The 19691-nt window shown below is 41.9% G+C and overlaps 1 protein-coding gene across 47 annotated transcripts in view; it reads right to left on the bottom strand.

Moving 5' to 3' along the window:
- Positions 1-4537: 4537 nt before the first annotated feature.
- ZMYM4 (zinc finger MYM-type containing 4) overlaps positions 4538-19691 on the bottom strand; it is a 164638-nt gene continuing 149484 nt past the window's right edge. For all 47 annotated transcript variants that reach the window (XM_084963807.1, XM_084963813.1, XM_021095899.2 and 44 more), the window contains 2 exons: positions 8339-8468; positions 4538-7186 (listed from right to left, as the gene is read on the bottom strand). In XM_084963807.1, the coding sequence (XP_084819933.1) occupies positions 6979-7186; positions 8339-8468 (338 nt within the window). In that variant the 3' untranslated portion in view covers positions 4538-6978. The remainder of the gene's footprint in view (positions 7187-8338; positions 8469-19691) is intronic.

The following is a 19691-nucleotide window of genomic DNA, read 5'->3' as shown; positions in this document are numbered from 1 at the left end:
AGATGAGTAAGGAAAACATACAACCCAAAAACAGTAACAAGAGATTTGAGACCACCTAAGAAAATCAAAAATTCTAAAAGCTCCCAGAAAGCAGCAGATCAATTACAAAAGGAACAGGATCGGATTCACATCACGTTTCTTAACAGTATCCTTAAGTGAAAAAAGACGAAGGAATCATGTTTTCAAAATGCTGAAAGAAAAGAACTTTGAACTCAGTTTATCTCAAGACAAACTCATTTAAACAGGAAAGTGTTATAAAAATATTCTCAGTGATACAAGGCTTCAGAATTTTTTTCAGGAGTTCCTTTTGTGGTACAGAGGAAGTGAATCCGACTAATACACATGAGGATGTGGGCTCGATCCCTGGCCTCACTCAGTTGCCAAGAGCTGTGCTGTAGATCGAGGACTCGGCTCAGATACCATGTGGCTATGGCTGTGGCTCCAATTCAGCCCTTAGCCTGAGAAAATGTATTACTTTTAAATAGGTCGATGAAAAGGTTCCAGTGAGTAGCAAGGGGGAACACAAGTTACAGTAAGTAGAAACTGTGAAACAATGGCAGAAATAAGTTGTAAGAACAGTAGTTAAAATAATGTAAGCATCTTACGCTTAACCAAAGGGAGACTCACCCCTTCTTTTCCATCTTCACTTGCCCTCCTTGCATGGAGCCAGTGTTGGAAGAAGAAAATGCACACACAAGGAGTATTGGTGGGCCTGAAGCCCATGGAAGCTGGCTGGTGAAGGGGGCCACAGGGAGGCAGCCCAACCGTAGGGCGAGTGAGACAGTGGGTGGCTGAAACAGTAAGGAGATTGATTACGCTGTGCAAACATGTTACCTGATGAGGAATTAAGCACATATATTGAGGATAATAGGAGATAGATTTTCCACTTTTTATTTATGAACATGGAAGGGAAGAGGCTAAAAACCCCAAGTTACTGAATTCAAACTGGAAGAACTGGAATGTGAACTCACCGGTTAAAACAGACAACAGAGTCGAATACAGTTATATAATAAATATGTGTTTATATTTGCTTATGGGTTATTTATTTATTTGTCTTTTTAGGGCCACACCCGTGGCATATGGAGGTTCCCAGGCTAGGGGTCAACTTGGAGCTATAGCTGCTGGCCTACGCCACAGCCACAGCAACACCAAATCTGAGCTGTGTCTGCAATCTACACCACAGCTCAGGGCAACCCGGAGCCTTTACCCACTGAGTGAGGCCAGGGATCAAACTTGCATCCTCATGGATACTAGTCAGGTTCGAAGCCACAACAAGAACTCCTTGGATTGATGGATTCTATCCACTGATAGGGCATAGGAACAGTTTTGTCTTAGTAGAAACAAGCATACCAAATACTCAGGCTTGGAGTTCCCGTCGTGGCTCAGTGGTTAATGAATCTGACTACGATCCATGAGGTTGCAGGTTTGATCCCTGGCCTTGCTCAGTGGGTTAAGGATCCGGTGTTGCCGTGAGCTGTGGTGTAAGTCACAGATGCGGTTCGGATCTGGCGTTGCTGTGGCTCTGGCGTAGGCCAGTGGCCATGGCTCTGATTCGACCCCTAGCCTGGGAACCTCCATATGCCGAGGGAGCTGCCCAAGAAATGGTATAAAAAAAAAAGAAAAAGACAAATGCTCAGGCTTTAAGGCTCCATGGCAAAGGCTAAGACTGGGGCAGGGAGAGTATAAAATAATACCAGAATGTCTGATTTTGAGTAATACTGAAAAAATGATGGGGACACGTCAGAACATAAAAGCGAGCCAGAGAGGCTTGCATTAATCAAACCTGGGATAGGAATTCCCATTGTGGCTCAGTGGTTAATGAACCTAGCATCCATGAAGATGAAGTGGGTTAAAGATCCAGCATTGCTGTGGCTGTGGTGTAGGCTGGAGGCTACAGCTCCAATTCGACCCCTAGCCTGGGAACCTCAATATGCTTCGGGTGTGGCCCTAAAAAGAAAAACAAAAAAAATCAAACCCAGGACAATTGGGGCATCAAAATAAATTGAACTATAACCTACTGAATAGGAATCTATGAGTATATACAGATATACATAAGTGAGTAAAAATTTAAAAGGTTCAACATGAATTCTTTTTTAAAAAAACAATTTAGGGCAAAATGATTTTAAAAAGTAATAAAACAGAAGAGGAAAAATAGGGATGAAACTGAAAAAATTACAGAGAAATATAAAAATTCCAAACTGACATCAAAAACTTGAATAGACTGGAGTTCCTGGGAGTCCTGGCTCGGTGGTTGATGAATCCGACTAGGAACCATGAGATTGCGTGTCTGCGACCTACACCAAAGCTCACGGCAACGCCAGATCTTTAACCCACTGAGGCCAGGCATCGAACCCACAACCTCATGGTTCCCAGGTGGATTTGTTTCTGCTGTGCCAAGACAAGAACGCCTCAGACTTCTTTAACTTGATGTTTAAGATTGCTCTCCAGAATGGATATTTATTCTTAGAATATGTAAGGGTTTTTATATCCCTACATCACTACCACCACTTGGCATTATCCATTTTTCTAATTTTATCCAGTCTTCAAGATGTAAAGTGATAGCTCTTTAAAAATATCCCAGGAACTTCCATTGTGGCTCAGTGGAAATGAATCCGACTAGTATCCATGAGGATGCAGGTTCAATCCCTGGCCTTGCTCAGTGGGTTAAGGATCTGGTGTTGCTGTGAGCTGTGGTGTAGGTCACAGATAGGGCTCCAATCCCACGTTGCTGTGGCTCTGGTGTAGGCTGGCAGGCAGAGCTCGGATTCAACCCCTAGCCGGGGAACTTCCATATGCCATGGGTGTGGCCCTAAATGAAGGGAAAAAAAAAAAAAAAAAAACCAAGATTATTGATGAGTTTGAACATCTTTTTACATATTTGTTACCCTTTTGGGTTTGCTCTTCTATGAACTATCCATTATTCTTCAGTTTTCTTTACATTTTAGCAGTTTTTGATATATTCTATGTGTATATCCTTTGATGGTTTTACAAATTACAAGTATCTTCTGAGCCTGTCATTTGTTACCTTTTATTGACAGGAATTATTAATTACTAAGTACTTTTAAAAAAGCAAAAAACAGAAAATGAAGTTCCCGTCATGGCTTAGCGGGAATGAATCTAACATCCATGAGGACGCAGGTTCGATCCCTAGTGTTGCTCAGTGGGTTAAGGATCTGGTGTTGCCGTGAGCTGTGGTGTAGGTCACAGACGAGGCTCAGATCCTGTGTTGCTGTGGTTGTGGTGTAGGCTGGCAGCTACAGCTTGGATTCGACCCCTTGCCTGGGAACCTCCATGTGCCACAGGTGCAGCCCTAAAAACAAAACAAAACAAACCATAAAAACAAAACTAAGTACTTTATGGCCTGCATTACTACTATGAATAATATCTTTTCCTTTTAAGTACACTATCTAATCAGCTATTGTTCTTGTGGAAAAATTCTTGAAATTTTATAAGCTTATTTTTTAGTTAGCAACCTTAAACTTATTTTTAAATAACTGTTTTTCTTGGCTTTTTAACATAGATGTTCATAAACATCTGAAAATAATGACGTACAAATGAGTTTTCTCACTTGCCAATATTGATAATCTTGTTTTTTTCCTTAGAGTCTGAATCAGAACTTCCAGTTCTCTATTCAGCAGCAGCATACTGGGCATAGCAGGTCTTTTAGTTATGGCACTGGTTTGGCTGCTTTAGTGGAGACCAAATAACAACTTCAGTAAGATGAAGGTTTGTTTATGTGACGGTTTTGAGCTAGTAGGCAGTTCAGGAGATAAGTGGCTGTCCCATGAGCCACACCTCATGGTTACTAGTCAAGTTGGTTAACCACTGAGCCATGACGGGAATTCCTAATGTGCTCTTGGTACGTTGCCCTTTCCCACACAGACAAAACCACAGCAATGTGGTTTGCTGTGACCATTCACCTTGGGAAGTGGGAATTAGAGGGCAAGCCCTTGCCTCTTAAAGATATGGCCTCATAATTACTAACACGTTTGCTTCCATCCCACTGGTCAAAACCTAGTCACATGTTTACACCTAGTGGCAAGATAGCCTGGTTACCAGAAAGCTACCGAGTAGTCAAAATATGGGGGTATTTTTTTTTGGGGGGGGGTCTTTTGTCCTTTTTAGGCCCACACCCTAGGCATGTGGAGGTTCCCAGGCTAGGGGTCTAATTGGAGCTGTAGCCACGGGCCTACGCCAGAGCCACAGCGACACAAGATCTGAGCTCCACCCGCGTCTGCGACCTACACCACAGCTCACAGCAACGCCAGATCCTTAACCCACTGAGCGAGGCCAGGGATCTAACCCAAAAACCTCACGGTTCCTAGTCAGATTCGTTTCCACTGTGCCACAACGGGAACTCCGGTATTCTTTATTGTAATCTCACAATTTCAAAATAGTTCAAGGTGAAGTAGGCAAACTGTAAATCTCAAAAAAGTCTGCATGAAATGTAATATATACAATACTTGATACTTTAAATATAATTAACATTAAAAATCAAAACAAGTCTTTGATGGGGGAAAAAAGACAACTGAAAAGATTTTGCAATGAAACAATATATTTACTGGACTGAGTAAAAACCAAATAATTTATTTTCTGAAAACTGCTCTTTTTCTTTGTAATATACCATCTGTTGGGTCATACCAATAGGGTCAAAAAAGTTCTTTCATAACATAAAGAAAGGAATAATTCACCCATCAAATACAAATATACTGTTTTATTCCAAGGGAATATTTCTGTGGTTTCTGCAAGGGAAAAACCCAAAAGTGTTTAAAAAAAAAAAAAACAGAACAGAATGGCTAATTTAATGTTTTTCTTGTTTGATATTTTTCTCCCCCCCCAGGGGGGGATGTTATTTTGCATAATTTCAATAAAATTTTAAAAAGCAAATAACCTGACACACATATTAACAGCTATATGCTTATGCGGAATGACCAATAATTAATCAAGATTTTCTTTTATGAATTAATTTAGGATCTGGACAAAGTCTGTGGACTAACATGCAATTGAAATCCTGACACAGTCATTCACCTGGGTATTTGGCTGTTCTCAGAAGATACAGGATTTTTTTTTCCTCTCTGGTGTTTTATAACAATGTACCTACTGTGCCAAATATTTTTTTTCATACAACTACAAAAGGGGAAATATTAGTGTTTATATAAACCATAAAATTCGTATAGTGGGTACTATTACACCTGATGTTGCTGGATAGTTTATTGGCAGACTTATCAGACAATCCAATTGCTTTTCCTCCATATCAAACAAAGTTTAGAAGTAAGTTTTCCAGCCAGAAATGACAAACACAGATGGAATTAATCATACAGAATTGGGGCAGATTTACTTCTTTCACATAGTTCATGGTAACAAAAACAAAATTTGTTACAGGCAGAGGGACAGAACTGTAAGTACACAATGTCAAAAGGCCTACCTTAAAATTTTTGTTGTAGTTAAATGACTTTATTAAAAAAACAAACAAAAAAAAAACACCTGCCACACCTATCTATAAAGATGGGACATAATGAAAAGTCTTCCAAGGTTAAAATTTCTAAGAGGCTTTTTAGACTTCTCTCATTTCTATTACAGGGTCAAATTAATCTCAGCTAAAGAATTTATGTGATTAGCCAATATCATTAATGCTTTGATTCAAAATTCTGTGAGGAAAAAACAGAATAGAGATGAAGGAGATGGATCCATATGCCAAACACACCTATGACTTGCAATCCTCATAGAACTACTGAAACAGCTAGAGTTTGGAATAATGCTATAAGAAGACTGGATATGCAAGACAGTCAATGTCTTTGTATCCTAACCCAAGAAGCCTATTTTCAGTTTCTTAGGGCAACAAGGTCATTTTCCAAATGCTTTATATAGGAATATACTAGGACCTTTTTTCCTACCATAATTCTGATACCTAAGTAACACTGTGTCTTTGTGGAATCACCCACAGGTCTGCCAGAGTAAAGAGAGATTCATCTTTTTGAAACGACAAGGGCCTCCAGAAACTGGTACAAAAGACAAAATAAGAGGAATTATTTGGGAAACAGGAAGATAAAACAATGGGAGAAAAGCTGCCATTTGGGGATAAAATGAAAACGAAAGGAGAACCCCCATTTCTGTGTACCACAGCTCATGCTGTGAAACAGCAGCAATAAAGGCTGACACCCAGAGAAGTGGGCATTTTAGTGGGTTTTCTACAAACATTTCAAGACACTTGGGCTCTGACAGGCTCTACAGACTTTCTGCAAAATCATCTTGCAGGTTCAGCCCCTTTGACTTAATTTACCCACATCCAGACCCGCACTTAAGAAGCTAGACCCAGAAAGTGAAACGGACACATTGCTGCGTGAACAGCAGTGAAGGCCTTTTCCCTAATGTGAGGGACCCCATGGCGAAAGCACCAGAGGGTTCTATCCTTCACAGAATTGGCTTGGCAGTGAAAATTAAAATCAAGACCACTTCACTCTCTACCTTTTAAAAAAAGTTGAGTATTTTTATTGGGTCTTCAAGTCTGGGTCCCACAGTCCTCAGCTGATGTCACTCTTAGCTCGGTACTGATTTCTCCCCTAACTTTCACATAGAGCTTGCCCAAGTAGCCTACTGCAGCCAAGGTTTCACTCCAAAGCTACCTCTCTAAGGTCTAAGGTTACTATGGTAGAGTTTTATACAACAGGTTTCCTTAAAAATATTCCACAATTTGTTATTCCCAAACAAAATAAGATTATGCACCACTCAGAGAAATTGGTTAGTCATTCTGAAGATGTCTAAGGACTATGTCACTGCCAAAGAACAACATCTCTCAGTTCGTATTCTTTCCTTCAATTTTCATTTGTACATCCACACTGTGGCTCACGAGTCATCTGTTTTCCATTATCTTATAATCAAGTCGAGAGGACTTGGCCTTAAAGATCGTTTTCCAAAGCTGGATGCATTCACAGTTTGGTGCATACCAACGTATATGAAAATAGGAACCGCACTTCCACTTTAATCTGACAATTCAACATCAGAGTCTTCTGATTTGGCTTTGGCAAGTTCTTCGTGTACTTCCCTCACCATGAGAATACGTGTTAACATGGTGTCCAGGGTCCCAGGGTCTATCGGAAACGTGGAGTACCACATGGGGCTGTTTGGAACACAGGAACGCTCAGGCTGCAGGTAAAACACGTCATTCCTCTGCTTTACACTTTCGGAACTATCCACAGGGGAACAAAAAGAACAGAAAAAAGGAAAATTGCAGGTCAGAGCGTATAGGAAATATGTGACTACTCTTCCAATACAATGGCTCTCAACTTTTCCATACTGTGACTAATACTGTAAACAGAGCATCCACAGAAGTGAGTTTATAAAGTATTTATTCTCCAGGAGCAACCTGTAACTCCGTATTTTTTTCTCCCACACTCAAGAATCACACTGGATTGGAAGTGAGTATGATGCTAGCAGACAAAAAAGTGTAAATCCTTCACAACAGGATTATGAAGGATTTATCAGATGCAACAAAAAATTCAACTCCCATGTAACACTATCGCTGAGACAAACATATCCTCAGCGCCCAAGATCTGGAATGAATCCCAAGAGCACTCAATACGCACTATCAAAAAGCAAGCCCAGGAGTTCCCGTCGTGGCTCAGTGGTTAATGAACCCGACTAGCATCCATGAGGACGAGGGTTCAATCCCTGGCCCAACTCAGTGGGTTATGGATCCAGTGCTGCGGTGAGCTGTGGTATAGGTCGCAGTCACCCATCAGATCCCAAGTTGCTGTGGCTGTGACAGCAACTATAGCTCTGATTGGACCCCTAGCCTGGGAACCTCCATGTGCCTCGGGTGCGGCCCTAAAAATACAAACAACAACAACAAAAATACAAAAAAACCCAAGCCCAGTCATATTTGAGAAAGTGCTTTAGTGTGGATCTTACAACTCTTTAACTCTAAAACCAAAAGGTTTCTGTAAGAAAAACACCACTCAAAAAATTTCAATTCTTTAAATTGTTTTCCTATTTATGGGTTTGATAACACAACCTCTCCCTTATCTTTCTTATAAATAAATTCACAGCAGTTTAGGTATCGCTCAACTAGATATAGTTGAGCAACAATTGGAGAAAGCAAACAATGGCATTGATTCTTGCTTTTGAAGAGATTTTTGAATTAAAAAACATTACAAAGATAAAGCAGTTTGTTTCAAAATCCAGGCAGATATGAGTTGGGAAATATACGAAATTAGCTGTAAATCATTATTTAAAGTCACAGACCTTTCTAGCTAACATTTACATTTAAGCATCTGAAATCCAAACTGTTTTACTACTCTTTGAAGTGTGTTATTATCCAGTTCGGAGGAAAATCACTTACCATTTTGAGAGATAAAACTCATAAAGTCGGACTGGGCATCTTAGGGGGTTGTCAGTATTCTCTGCCATCTCCACACCCACTGGAACCTCGTCATCTTCATTTCGTTTCCTCTTGCCAAGAGTTAATTTATCTTGACACAGGAAATAATAATCAAAATATTGTTAAGTCTTTCTTTACATCTTAAGACCAATGAGCTTTACCGGCTTCTAGTAGGAACTGTCATTCCTTTTCCTTTCACCTTTCACTCATTCAACACTTACTGAGCACCCATAGAGGCACTAGACTAGTGCTAGCTTAATGAAACAAAGTCCCTGCCCTATAAAATCTATGATTTCCTCCTCATCAAAGTGGAAGCAGCATGATAAAAAGCCTGATGCTTGAGAGAAAGTCTCAACTGTGAGACTGAGTTTGTTAAGAGATTTTTATGAGGCATTTCCTAACCCACAGCAAGATAAACAGGGGAAAAAGGTCCCGTGTGCTCTCCTCCTACAGAAGCACACAAGACAGACGTCGTCACCTCTTCATCTGAAAATATTTTTCCTGTGGGGCACCAGTGTCCACTGGGCATTTGTTTAAGTTTCTTTCATTTGTCATAGTATGAGAAATGAAGTCTTTGGAAAATAAATCCTTGATAAAGTTGACCATTTGATAAGGAAAGAGCAAACCCTTTTGTACCAACAGAATTTTGTAGAGGCCAAGGGTTACCACGGTGAAGACATGGAAAGTGGCCTGTTTCCGTCCCACCTCTCCATTCAGTCTTCAAGAGAAGAGTTACTGAGAACCTGAGGGAGAAGGTTTTCTTCTTTGCCTATAGCTGCTTTTAACAACTCATCCAGAACTTTCTTTCCCCAGCTTCGTGTATTACTTATAACTTAAACAAATTCACCCAGTTTTCCATGTAGAGGCTACCTAAATAGAATTTGCTAGCTACTCATTCAGTAAAGAAGCTAAAATTATTACCAATCTTTTCAAGCACTTAATCAGAAAACAGGGAAATGTTATTACCTCATTGCCTCCACCTCCCAGAAGTAATATGAATTAAGAGCACAAACTGGGCAATATATAAATGAAACCAAGTGGACATAGATGTGTGATGAAAAAAGATAACCTTAATATTTTCTAAAGCAAAGGAGCAATGAGAAAAAGTTAACACAGACGAAAAGCACAATTATTCCTTACAGAGTTTAGATTCAGTAATTAAAAACTGTCACATTCAAAATATATATTTCACAAAAAAAAAAAAAAAAAGGCGTTCCAGATGTGGTGCAGTGGAAACGAATCCAACTATGAACCATGAGGTTGCAGATTCAATCCCTGACCTCGCTCAGTGGGTTAAGGATCCCACGTTGCCGTGAGCTGTGGTGTAGGTTGCAGACGGGGCTCAGATCTTGCGCTGCTGTGGCTGTGGCATAAGCTGGCCGCTTCAGCTCCAATTCAACCCCTAGCCCAGGAACCTCCATATACTTCGAGAGCAGGCCTAAAAAGCAAAAACAAATAAACCCAAAATATGTATTTCATTCTTATCCCAAGGAGGTAACTACCTAAGCAGTCCACTCTAGGTGAGGTTTAAATTCCTTCAGAATTGGAGTTCCCGTCATGGCTCAATAGTTAACGAATCCGATTAGGAACCATGAGGTTGCCAGTTCGATCCCTGGCCTTGTTCAGTGGGTTAAGGATCTGGTGTTGCTGTGAGCTGTGGTGTAGGTTGCAGACATGGCTCGGATCCCGTGTTGCTGTGGCTCTGGTGTAGGCCAAAGGCTATAGCTCTGATTCGACCCTAGCTTGGGAACCTCCATATGCCGTGGGTGCGGCCCTTAGAAAAGGCAAAAAGACCTAAAAAGATAAAAAATAAAAAAAATAAATTCCTTCAGAATTTGACAATGTTGAACTAAAAAGAGGTCAAACTGCAATGAATCTGGGGGATTAAAATGATGGAGTGAAAAGGACTGGAGCTCACCTTCTCTCATAAAAGCAACAAAATTACAAACAACTGCTGAACAACCTTCAACCAAATAGACTGCAAATTATCAAAAAAGATATTCTATTCCAGAAGACAAAGAGGAGGCCACACTGAGACAGTAGGAGGGGTGGTTATGTGACATGAGCAACCCCATACCTGAGGGTGGGCGGCCCACAGACTGAAAAGTAACTGTATCGCAGAGGCTCGCCCACAGGAGTGAGAGTTCTGAGCCCCAAGTCAGGTCCCCACACCTGGGGATCTGGCATCCGGAGGAGGAGCCCCCGGAGCATTTGGCCTTGAGAACCAGCAGGGTGTGTCCACAGGACTTGGAGGAAATGGAGCCTCCACTCTTGAAAGGCACACACACACTTTCATGTGCACTGGGTCCCAAGGCAAAGAAGGAACTCCATAGGAATCTGAGTCAGACCTGAGTGCAGTTCTTGGAGGATCTCCTGGAAAAATAGGGGTGACTGTGGTTCACTGTTGGGGAGGGACAATGGAGACAAAGGTCTTGGGAATATTCATCAGTGTGTGCTCCTCTAGAGGTGGCCGTTTTGGGAAAAAAAGTGGCCCCACCCAGCGGGGGAGGGGGAGCCCAGACCAAACAATAATCCAGGTGGGAACACAGCCCCACCCATCAGCACACAGGCTGCCTAAAGCCTCCCCACCAACAGGCACACAGGGCCTCTAATCACACCCAGAGACAAAGCCCCACCCACCAGAGGGATAAGAATCAGCTCCACCTACCAGTGGGCAGACACCAGTCCCTCCCACCAGGAAGCCTGCTCCAAGCCCCCATAGCAAGTTCAGCCTCAAGGAGAGCAGACACCAGAAGCAAGAGAGGCTACAACCCTACTCTCTGCAAGAAAGAGACCACACCAAAAATCTATACAAAATGAAAAGGCAGAGAATTATGACTCAAAAAACCCAGAAAAACAGCTAAGTGATCTGGAGATAACTAACCAACATGAAAAAGACTTTAGACTGATGACAGTAGTGAGTCAAGATTTTAGAAATAAACTGGAGGCAAAGATTGATAAATTACAAGGAGGAATGAGCAAAGAAATAGAAGATTTAAGGATTAAGCAGAGGTGCAAAATAAATCAAAAAGAGGCGCTCTGCTCACAGGAAAAAAAAAAGATTTAGAAACAGACTTAAAAATTAAGCGGGTTCCTTTTAACTAGTTGGCCCATCTATTGCCTCTATATCAGTGATTCTCGAACTTGGTTATTTATTTATTTATTTAGTCTTTTTGCCTTTTCTAGGGCCGCTCCTGTAGCATATGAAGGTTCCCAGGCGGGGTCTAATCGGAGCTATAGCTGCCAGCCTACGCCAGAGCCACAGCAACTTGGAATCTGAGCCACGTCTGTGACCTACACCACAGCTCACGGCAACGCCGGATTGTTAACCCGCTAAGCAAGGGCAGGGACCAAACCCTGCAACCTCATGGTTCCTACTCACATTCGTTAACCAATGCGCCACGACGGGAACTCCTGGACCTCTATTTAAATTCCCTAAGAAATTTTATTTTTTTGCCTTTTTTTTTTTTTTTTTGGCCTTTGTTTTTTTGGTCTTTTGTCCTTTTTGGGCCGAACATGGAGGTTCCCAGACTATGGGTCTGATCGGAGCTACAGTTGCCAGCCTACACCACAGCGACAGCAACTCCAGATCCAGCCACATCTGTGACCTACACCACAGCTCACGGCAATGCCAGGTCCTTAACCCACTGAGTGAGGCCAGGGGTTGAACCACCAACCTCATGGTTCCTGGTAGGATTCGTTTCTGCTGTGCCATGATGGGAACTCCAACCTGAGAAATTTTATTTTATTTTTGTCTTTTTTGCCATTTCTTGGGCCGCTCCTGCGGCACATGGAAGTTCCCAGGCTAGGGGTTGAATCCGAGCTGCAGCCGCTGGCCTACGCCAGACCCACAGCAACATAGGATCCAAGCCATGTCTGCAACCTACACCACCGCCCACAGCAACACCAGAACCTTAACCCACCGAGCGAGGACAGGGATTGAACCCACAACCTCATGGTTCCTAGTCGGATTTGTTAACCACTGAGCCACGATGGGAACTCCCAACCTGAGAAATTTTAAAATGCAGATGATCTGGGCTATATCCTAGACCAATTAAATCAGAATGTCTAAAAGCCAATTAAAGCATACTGAGGCAAATAATTTCTCTAATTTTTAGTCAAGCCTTTAACCTGGCCCTGACAATAAAGAGAAGCATTCAAATGCTAAATTAAAGCTACACTCCATCATGTCTAAATTTTGCAATTACTCTCTGGCCATTGTGGCCCAGCAGGTTAAGAAACTGACATAGGCTCTGTAAGGATGCGGGTTCAATCCCTGGCCTGCCTCACTGAGTTAAGGATCCAGCACTGCTGCCAACTTGTGGCAGCGGTCACAGATACAGCTCAGATCCAGTATTCCTGTGGCATAGGCTGGCAAATTCAACTCCAATTCAACCCCTAGCCCAGGATCTTCTGTATGCCACAGGTGCGGGCATTTAAAACAAAAATGTCTATCTGGAGTTCTCCTTGTGGCATAGCGGAAACAATCTGACTAGGAACCGTGAGGTTTAGGGTTTGATCCCTGGCCTCACTCAGTGGGTTAAGGATTTGGTATTGCAATGAGCTGTGGTGTAGGTCACAGACGCGGGTGGATCTGGAGTTGCTGTTGCTGTGGTGTAGGCTGGCAGCTGTAGCTCCGATCAGACCCCCAGCCTGGGAACCTCCATGTGCCATGGGTGTGGTCCTAAAAAGACAGAAAAGAAAAAAAAAACAAAAAGAAAAAAAAAGTGTCTATCTGAATACTACTAAGACTTCGAATAGAATCTTTTAAGAGGCGGAGTTCCCGTCATGACACAGCGGAAACAAATCCAACTGGGATCCATGAGGCTGCAGGTTCTATCCCTGGCCTTGCTCAGTGGGTTAAGGATCTGGCGTTGCTGTGAGCTGTGGTGTAGGTTACAGACGCAGCTTGGATTCTGTGTTGCTGTGGATCTGGAGTAGGCTGGCAGCTACAGCTCTGATTAGACCTCTAGCCTGGGAACTTCCATATGCCGAGGGTGCAGCCCTAAAAGGACAAAAGACAAAAAAAAAAAAAAAAGACATCTTTTAAAAGAGGGATAAGACTGCAGAATAGGAAGATCCTGGACTTGTTTCCTTTCGTGGTCACACCAACTCTACAATGATAAATAGAGGAACTACCTCCAAGAAAGACTGGCAGAAAAGACTTTCCACAACCAAGGATAAAAAAGAAAATCCCCAGTGAGAGGGGCAGAAGGGGTGGTGATGTACCTAGCCAGGACCCACGCCACTGGTGCACCAACACACAGGTAGGGGAGCTAGGACAGCTGCAGAGGTCCTCCTGAGGAGACAGGGTTCAAACACCACACTGAACTCCCCAGCCTGGTGGGATCAGCACCAGAAAGACAAGACCCAATAATACCATGCTTGTTAAACCAATGAGGCTTATGTCCAGAGGGTGGTAGGAAACAAAACTCTACTCTTAAAAGGGTGCACACAAAAACTCCCGCTCCAAGTCCCACCGCACTGGCAGCAGTTTGAAAAGTGCCTGAGGAGTTCCCGTCGTGGTGCAGTGGTTAACGAATCCGACTAGGAACCATGAGGTTGCGGGTTCGGTCCCTGCCCTTGCTCAGTGGGTTAACGATCCGGCGTTGCCGGGAGCTGTGGTGTAGGTTGCAGACGCGGCTCGGATCCCGCGTTGCTGTGGCTCTGGCATAGGCCGGTGGCTACAGCTCCGATTCGACCCCTAGCCTGGGAACCTCCACATGCCGCGGGAGCGGCCCAAGAAATAGCAACAACAACAACAAAAGACAAAAAAAGACAAAAAAAAAAAAAAAAAAAAGAAAAGTGCCTGAATCATACATGAAGAAGATTCAGTAACTGATTTTAGGGTATGGACAGGAAAGGAAGAGATCTCTTGGAATTTTCAATGGTGACAAAGACAATGGCGAACATGTTATTTCTGCACACCTTCTACCTAGCTGGTCTGGTTGTGGGCACCATTTATGACTGCTGTTGGACACCATCTCACCCGGTTCACCTGCAGATCTGTCCAGTGGGCATCCTCCAAAGCAACTTCCCACCCCATCACACCAAGCAGGTGGCTTCAACCAGCATCAGAGGCCAAAGCATCCCCCAATCCACCACTCCCAGGAAGCTCTCTCAGATGGCACGGGAGCTTCTCCAAAGCAGCTCCCACCCTAGGAGCTGGCCTCACATACCAGAGTGCCTGCAATAGTCAAGACTGAGCACCATAGCCAGCTAAGTCAGCATACTAGCATACACACAGCCATCACAGCCAAGCCACAACAAGAAGGTGCACGCAGCCCACAGAGGTGACAGCCCCGAGCAGCTGGCTCTACTGACCAGGGGGACCCATGCTACTAAGCCTTATAGGATACTCTGTTATTTTTTTTTGCTTTTTAGGGCCACACCCACAACATATGGAAGTTCTCAGGCTAGGGATCAAAATGGAGCCTACACCACAGCCACAGCAGTGCCAGATCCAAGCTGCATCTGCGACCTACACCACAGCTCGTGACAATGCCAGATCCCCAACCCACTGGGCAAGGCCAGGGATCGAACCTACATCCTCATGGATACTAGTCAGAATCATTTCTGCTGCACCACAAGGACGGGAACTCCCTCGGAGGATACTTTTTACATAAAATCACCCCTTTAAAACTTGGAAATGTAGGAGTTCCCATTGTGGGGCACAGTGGTTAGCGAATGTGACTAGGAACCATGAAGTTGCGAGTTCAAATCCCTGGCCTCCTTGGTGGGTTGAGGATCTGGCGTTGCCGTGGGCTGTGGTGTAGGTCACAGATGCGGCTTGGATCTCGTGTTGCTGTGGCTCTGGGGTAGGCCAGCTGCTACAGCTCCAATTCAACTCCTAGCCTGAGAATCTCCATATATATGCCGCAGGTGTGGCCCTAGAAAAGACAAAAAACAAAAAACAAAAAACTTGTTGGTGTAGCTGATCTAATACATAGAAACAAACACAGAGAGCTAAGAAAACTGAAGAGACAAAGGAACGGTTCCAAATGAAAGAATAAGATAATAACCTCAAAAAACAAAACAAAACAAAAACAAAACAAAGATAGTCCATCTACCAGATAAAGAGTTCAAAAGAATGGTGATCAAGATACTAACCAAACTACTCTGGAGAAGAATGGAGGACCACTGTGAGAACTTCCAGCAAAGAGATAGGAAATACAAAAAAGAGGAACCAATCTAATATAAAGAATACAATGAGTAAAGTGAAAACTACACTAGAGGGAATCAACCACAGATCAAAGGAAGCAGAAGAATGGGACCAGCAACTAAAAGAAAGGGTAAAGGAAGTCACCCCACTGGAAGATCAAAAAACAAGAAGTTAAATTAAATAAAAACAAACAAACAAAAAACAAAAAAAGAGGCTAGTTTAAGAGACCTCTGGGGACAATGTCAAGCATACTAACATTTGCATTATAAGGATCCCAGAAGAAGGGAGAGAAAATGAAACAGAAACCTATTTGAAAAAATAACAGCTGAAAAATTTACTATGTTGGAAAAGTCACCCAAGTTCAAGAAATAGAATCCCAAACAAAATGAACCCAAAGAAATCCACACCAAGACATGTTATAATTAAAATGTCAAAACTGGAGTTCCCGTCGTGGCGCAGTGGTTAACGAATCCGACTAGGAACCATGAGGTTGCGGGTTCGGTCCCTGCCCTATGCTCAGTGGGTTAACGATCCGGCGTTGCCATGAACTGTGGTGTAGGTTGCAGACGCGGCTCGGATCCCGCGTTGCTGTGGCTCTGGTGTAGGCCGGTGGCTACAGCTCCGATTCAACCCCTAGCCTGGGAATCTCCATATGCCGCGGGAGCGGCCCAAGAAATAGCAACAACAACAAAAAAGACAAAAATAAAATAAAAAGAAAAAAAATAAAATAAAATGTCAAAACTTAGAGAAAGAATATTAAAGCAAGAGAAAAATAATTAGTTACATATAGAGGAGTCTCCATAAGATTATTAGCCGGTGGAGTTCCCATCATGGCTCAGTGGTTAACGAATCCGACTAGGAACCATGAGGTTGCGGGTTCGGTCCCTGCCCTTGCTCAGTGGGTTAAGGATCCAGCGTTGCTGTGAGCTGTGGTGTAGTTGCAGACGCAGCTTGGATATCGCGTTGCTGTGTCTCTGGCGTAGGCTGGTGGCTACAGCTCCAATTCAACCCCTAGCCTGGGAATCTCCATATGCCACGGGAGCGGCCCAAGAAATGGCAAAAAGAAAAAAAAAAAAAAAAAAAAATAGCTGGCTTTTCAACCAGAAGGGAGTAGCATGATATATTCAAAATACTGAAAGGAAAAATATGCAACTAAGAGTACTCTATTTGGCAAGATTGTCATGCAGAATTAAAGAAGAAATAATGTTTCACAGACGCAAAAAGCTAAAGCGGTTCATCGCCACTAAACTGACCTTACAGTAAATGTTAAAGGGACTTTTTTTAAAAAAAAATTTATGGCCACACCCAAGGCATATGGAAGTTCCTGGGTCAGGGATTAATCTGAGCCACAGGTGTGACCTATGCCACAGCTGCAGCAATGCTAGATACCTTTGACCTACTGCACTAGGCGGGGATTGAGCCTTCTCCTCCACAGTGACCAGAGCCACTGTAGTCAGATTCTAAACCCACTGTGCCACAACAGGAGCTCCTAAAAGACTTTTTTAAACATAAAAGAAAAGGCCATAAATAGAAATATGAAAATTATGGAACAAAAAATCTCACTGTAAAGGCAAACACAGAGTAAAGGTAGTGAATCAACTGCCTGTGTAACCAGTATGGAGGTTAAAATACAAAAGTGGTAAAATGATATAATCTACATTTATTAGGTAAATAATACACAATTTTTTTTCCTTTTTTACGCCCGTACCTGTGGTATACGGAAGTTCCCAGGACAGGGATGGAACTGGACCTGCAGCCACAGCAAAACTAGATCCAAGCCATATCTGTGATCTTTGCTGCAGCTTATGACAACATCAGATCCTTAACCCACTGAGAGAGGCCAGGAATCAAACCTGCATCCTCACAGTGATGGCAGGTCCTTAACCTGCTGAACCACAATAACTCCCACAAATTTTTTTAAAGTACAATATGATGTCAAAAGCATAAAAGGTTAGGTGGGAGAGTAAAAAATGCAGTGCTTCTAGGACACACTCAAAATTAAGGAACTATCAGCTTAAAATGGACTGCTATATACACAAGTTCTTATTTAAGAACCTTATAGTAACCACATATCAATAACCAGGTAATAGGTACTCACACAAAAAAAGAGAAAGGAACACAAGCATAACACTAAAAACAGCTATCAAACCACAAGGGAAGAGAGCAAGAGAAAAAGAAACAGATAAGAACAACAAAAACAACCAGAAAACAATGAACAAAATGTTAATAAGTATATACCTATCAATAATTACTTTATATGTGCAATCTAGAGACACTCATTTGGCTGAATGATTACCAAAATAAGATTCATATATATGCTGCCTACCAGAGACTCACTTCAGATGTAAAGGCACACACAGACTGAAAGTGAGAGGATAAAAAAGGATATTCCATGCAAATGTAAACAAACAAAAAAGCTAGGATATCAATACTTAGAGCAGATGAAATAGACTTTAAAACAAAGAGATAAAGAAGGGCTCTGCATAATGACAAAAGGATCAATCCAACAATAAGAGGAAACACTTGTATATATGTATGTACCCAACACAGGAGCACCTAAATATATAAACCAAATATTAACAGATATGAAAGGAGTCCTCCATAATCATAGTGGAGGACTTCACACTCCACTTACATCAATGCAGATCATTCAGACACAAAAGCAATAAATACTGGCCTTAAATGACACATTAAACCAGATGGACTTAATAAATAGTACATCCACCCCCAAAATGGATAACATTCTTTTTAAGTACACATGGAACATTCTCCAGGATAGATCACGTTAGGCCACAAAATGAGTCTCAATAAGTTAAAGAAAACTGAAATTATACTGAACATCTTTTCCTGACCACAACTCTATGAGACTGTTAGAAAAAAGTATGGAAAATACACAAACGTGGAGTCTTAACAACATGCTACCAAATAATGGATCGCTGAAGAACTCAAAGTGGAAGTCAAAAAGTACTCTGAAACAGAGTCAACGGGATGCATCAAAAGCAGTTCTAAGAGAGAAATTTATAGCACTGTAGGAAACAAGGAAACAAGGAAACTTAGGAAACAAGGAAAATCTCAAATAATCCAAACTTACACCAAAAAGGAGTTAGAAAAGAACAAACAAAACCCGAAGTTAGCACAAGGAAGAAAATAACAAAGGATCAAAGTAGAATAAATGAAACAGAGACTAAAAAATAGCAGGAAAGATCTGTGAAACTAAAAGCCTGTCCTTTGAAAAGATAAACAAAATTGACAAACCTTTAGCCAGATTCATCAAGAAAAAAAGAGGTCAAATACATAAAATGAAAAATGAAATGGAAGTATACAACTGACACCACAGAAATACACACAACTGTAAGAAATTACTATGAATAATTATATGCCAACAAACTGGACAACCTAGAAGAAATGGCTAAATTCTTAGACACATACTACCTTTTAAGACTAAGTCAGAAGAAATAGAAAACATCAACAGATCAATTATCAGTAATGAAACTAAATCAGTAATCAAAACACTCCCAACAACAAAAAGTTCAGAACCAGATGGCTTACAGATGAAGTTTACCAAACACTTAAAGAAGAGTTAATACCTATCCTTCTCAAACTATTCCACAATATAGAAAACTAAGGAACTCCTCTAAATTCATTCTACAAGGCCAGTATCACCTTGCTACCAAAACCAAAGATACTACACAAAGAAAGCAAATTTCAGGCCAATATCACTGATAAACACAGATGCAAAAATTCTCAACAAAATATTAGCAAACTGAATCCAATAAATCATTAAAAGGAGCATACACCATGAGCAAGTGGATTTATCCCAGGGATACAAGGATGGTTCAATATTCACAAATCGAACAACATGACACACATTAAGAAAACAAAGGACTAAAAAGCATAATTTCATCTCAATATGGTCCATAAAAGCTTGTGAAAAAATTCAATACCCACTTATGACAGAAACTCTCAACAAAATGGCTACAGAGGGAACATACCTCAACATAATAAATGACTAAATCAGAGTTCTCATTGTGGTGCAATGGAAATTAATCTGATTGGTATCCAGGAAGATGCAGGTTTGATCCCTAAGTGGGTTGGGGATCCAGCGTTGCCATCAGCTGTGGCACAAGCCAGCAGCTGTAGCTCTCATTTGAC

This window comes from Sus scrofa, chromosome 6, assembly GCF_054392235.1.
Source record: "Sus scrofa isolate SSC_HxYL_T2T_F1_AM1 chromosome 6, Sscrofa_HxYL_maternal_Yorkshire_Landrace_v2.0, whole genome shotgun sequence".
In the NCBI taxonomy this organism is placed as follows: domain Eukaryota; kingdom Metazoa; phylum Chordata; class Mammalia; order Artiodactyla; family Suidae; genus Sus; species Sus scrofa.
This window is presented reverse-complemented; position numbering and strand designations above follow the sequence as displayed.